Source organism: Pteropus alecto, unplaced genomic scaffold (assembly GCF_000325575.1).
Source record: "Pteropus alecto unplaced genomic scaffold, ASM32557v1 scaffold53, whole genome shotgun sequence".
Classification (NCBI taxonomy): domain Eukaryota; kingdom Metazoa; phylum Chordata; class Mammalia; order Chiroptera; family Pteropodidae; genus Pteropus; species Pteropus alecto.
Window position 1 is genome coordinate 6,437,423 of NW_006434366.1, and position 3,792 is coordinate 6,441,214.

Sequence of the window (3,792 nt, forward strand, 5' to 3'; positions counted from 1 at the left end):
GGGAAGACGCCCCTCACGGTCTGCGGCCTCGCCGGGCGCGGGGTCACGGCCCTCGACCGCGCGACAAGCCACGTTGCTTTCGGCCGGTCTGCAGTGTCATCTCACACGTACATTTCGACGCGCTGGGAACAGAAACGACGTCACGGTCATTCGGTGTCAGGCACCTGCTGTGAAAACGGAGTGTCCAGCGCTTGCCGTGCGTCGTGACATCTGCGCCGTTGTGTCACGGGCGGTGGCCCCCAGGACCCGTGTCTGAACAGCCAGTGACCACAGCCCTGCGTGGGGAGGGACAGAAGGCAGGTACTGGGACCCTCCGCCGTGCGTGGGGTGATGTGCTCCCCAAGACCCCACTCGCTGAGCCACACGACTGTTCACCCATTCGCTCGCCGTGCAGGCGAGTTTCACGGCTGGTCGGCAGCTGTGCGGTCACCCAGGGCAGTGACCGTGCAGCTATGGAGAGAGGCTGACCTGGAGGAGTGTCTGCGACAGAGACGCTGTCATTGGAGGCTGCAGTTGCTCGCGGGAATCACTAACGTGATGTCCAAGAACCTGGACGGTCGGTCCTGACTGTGTCACCTCTGCTGCTGGCGTGTGCGTGTGTGTGTGAGTGTGTGTGTGCGTGTGCGTGTGTGTGAGTGTGTGTGCGTGTGCGCATGTGTTGTGCAGAACGCAGTCAGACTTTTTAAATATCAAATAAGTTTGTATCCCAGAAAGGTTAGAAATGCCGCTTGAGGTTGGAACTGAGCCAGTGAGGTAGTGACGGGTACTGGGCGACCTCGGGTAAAGTCACTGTCTCGTGGGAACCGGACGTCAGGTGCTGGCTGGGCCTCGTCCCCTCTGCGTGGCAGGTCACCCTCCTCCTGTGGCTGCTCACTGGACAAGTGCCGTGTGTGGCACGGGCTTCCGGCGGCTTGCACCCTCTGGGGATTTAGAGACGGTAGCAGCGAAGTCGCTTGGGGCCGTCACGCGCGATGCCAGGCGAGTCGCAGAAACTGGCTCAGGACCGCACAGGACACTCGATGGCTCTGGGACCCTGGCGGCTGAGACCGCGCCTCCCGCTGACCGTTGTGTGGTTGTCTGTGTCACAAATCAGAGTCTGAGGAGGGAGAGTCCCAAGGGCACGGTCCCCTCCCTGCCCCCGGCAGCCCTGGAATCACGTGGGAACGGTCAGAGGCAGATGCTCGGGGCCCCCAGACCAGACCCCTGGCGGGCCTGGCGACACGTTCTGTGTAGCCTCCCGGGCTGGTGCGCTGTGCGGCTGGGATGCACCAACTCTGCCGTGTGTCACACAGCTGCCCCTCAGCGGGGTGGGACAGGGGACCTGCGGTCACAGCCCTTCCAAGGCTGCACAGAGGAGGGGCACCCAGCCCCTCGCGGCCTGAGCGACGAGGACGTGTCCGTTTGCACGGTGTCAGCACTGTGCCTCGGCACCATGCCGGGCTGCTGGTCTCCAGGAGGGAGGACACCATGGGACGGCACTGGGCCTCCCTTCACCCACTCCCCAGAGACGGTGTCTGACCCGTCTGGGACGCAGACGGCCTTGACGTTGTAGCTCAGCCCACCTTCCTTCCCGGGAGCCTGCCGGTCCCACAATGGCCGAGTCCCGCTGCTGCCCTCCCTGGGCAGCGAGGAAGCGGCCCTCCGGGGGCCTGTGGCTGTCACCGGTGCCGGGGGCTCCGGTCTCCTCGCTCGAGATGAAGGATCCAGAAACCGCTGTTGTGCACTTAGTCATTTTGCATCAGCTTTATCTGAAATAGAAGTAATAAAGCCGACATTTTGATTTCATTGATTTGACTCAAATCTCTCTCTCAGGCAGAGAATCATAATGTCAAGTCTGGGGCCCCTTTGACCCTTCTAGGTGTTTCTGTCACGGGCTGAGCCATCGGAGACGCATTTGCTGCGTCTGATTCACTACCTCACATCGGGTATTTATAGGCTCAGCAGATACTCTGTTGCGTAAGGATTTAAGTGTTTCAAATGGGTTATTGCTTGAGTCTCGTGAATCACTTAGATGTATATTTTACAGGGTCGTTTAAACTGGATATTTCTTCTTAGGAACCTTTCAGATTTGAGTCCATTTTAGTAAGAAACACTGTCGAGTCACTGTACAGTGAATTTAGTTCCAAAGATGTTTGTCACAGCAGACGTGCACCTGCAAAGTCCTTGTGGCAGCCAGGCAGGTGGCCCCCCTTGTCGGTTTTCCTACGCGCTTGCAGGAGTGTTACCTGCTGTGAGAGGGGGTCCCTCTCGGCCGGAGCGGGGGCCTCGGCCTTCCCTGGGGACCCCAGGTGGCGTCCGGGCTGCGCGTCTCAGCCCGGCGCTTCCCCCGACCCTGGGTAACTGGCTGACAGACCTTTGCTCTTCTTGGAGGGTCTCTGACCCGCATCACTCGGCTGACGTCGCCGGAGCGTGGGTCCCACGGTTTTCCTGAGCGCTGCTGGTGGACCTCTGTGAATGCGGCGGGCGGCGGCGTCTGGCCGGTGTCCGGGGCGGTGGTGACGACAGACGCCCCGTGCTCTTCTCTGCTGCGTGCTCCCTCGTGCATCTTTATCAACTGATACTTGCTCCTAACGTGTCGTCCGCCACGCTGTGCGGCGTGCATGGGGAGAGCCTTCCGCTTGCAGCTAAATCGTAGCGTCCGTCCCTCAGTCCCCTAGAACGTGTCCTCACAAAGCTCTGTGGCTCTCGACAGCGGTTTGATCGTCACGGTCGACCGCAGCTGTGCCTCCACCAGGACGTGCCTCCTGAGGCAGACGAGCCGCACGTTTGTCACCCTCGGGCGAGTTGCCGTGACATTCAGAGCACAGGCAGGGGACCGTGTCCAGCAATTCTGCCTTTGCGTGACCGAGCTCCCCGCTTGTCCCACGTTGATGCGTGCAGGGTCGTCACCGGCGCTCAGATGGCGTCACAAAGTCCAGGTCAGCGTCCAAGACCACAGTCTCCTTCCTGGGCAAGCGTTTGACAGCCGTAAACTCGGTGCCATCCCCGAGTGACAGCACAGGCCACCGGAGGGGCACTCACCCCCCGCTAACCATGGACCGCGCCAAGCCAGGAGGCAGACCCACCTCTGACCGCCAGAGGCGGCCACGAGCGGGCGCGCGGAAGGAGCCCCGTGACACCCGGCAGGAGCCCAAGTGCCGCAGAGACCGGAGCCGCCCTCCTCGTGGGAGCCGGACTCCGGGCGTCACCCCCGCGCACCCCCCTCCAGCTCCGTGCCGCGGCCAGCCGTGCCGTCTGCGGACCGCGTGCCCGCACGAGGCTGGGCCATGGCCGGGCAGGTTTGCTGTCCAGAGACAGTGGCTCCATCCGTGCAGCGAACAGCGCTTGTTTTAAGTTGCGTGGAGCCCGGTGGGCCTCTCAGAACCTCCTGGAAGAACCAGTTTACAGGGGGAGTGTCCGGGTAGCTCGCCGGCTCTTCCGCGTGCAGAGCTGGCGTTCTCGGCCCCCGTGTTCGTTGCAGAGTCCATGGCTCCCAAGTCGCTGGCCGTGCCTCTGACCCTGACCCTGACCCTGACCCTCATTCCCAAGCGGGGGGAGAGGCACAAACCCGTGCACGGAGGGACCTCGATTCTTCCCACACTCCGGGTCGGCCCACGTCTGTGGCGAGGGGCTGGCTGTCACCCTACCTCGCGACGTGGCAGGACAGGTGTGTCACTCATCCCTGTTCCCTGCCACCAGCTCAGACGCAGTACACGTAAGCACGTAGCTGTCCAGCCAACAACAGACAGCTTTACTTGGTTCTGGGCCTGCCGGCCTCCGGCGTGGGGGTGCTCAGCCTCCCGGAGCCCCAGC

At 62.4% G+C, this 3,792-nt stretch overlaps 1 protein-coding gene across 1 annotated transcript in view; it reads left to right on the plus strand.

Annotated features, from left to right (window-relative positions):
• The window catches only part of LOC102897018 (contactin-3), a 78,091-nt gene that overhangs the window by 41,103 nt on the left and 33,196 nt on the right, over nucleotides 1–3,792 (plus strand). Inside the window, exons 13-16 of the mRNA XM_015587171.1 lie at nucleotides 1,553–1,664; nucleotides 2,371–2,495; nucleotides 2,881–3,163; nucleotides 3,428–3,595. Coding sequence (XP_015442657.1) covers nucleotides 1,553–1,664; nucleotides 2,371–2,495; nucleotides 2,881–3,163; nucleotides 3,428–3,595 — 688 coding nt within the window. The remainder of the gene's footprint in view (nucleotides 1–1,552; nucleotides 1,665–2,370; nucleotides 2,496–2,880; nucleotides 3,164–3,427; nucleotides 3,596–3,792) is intronic.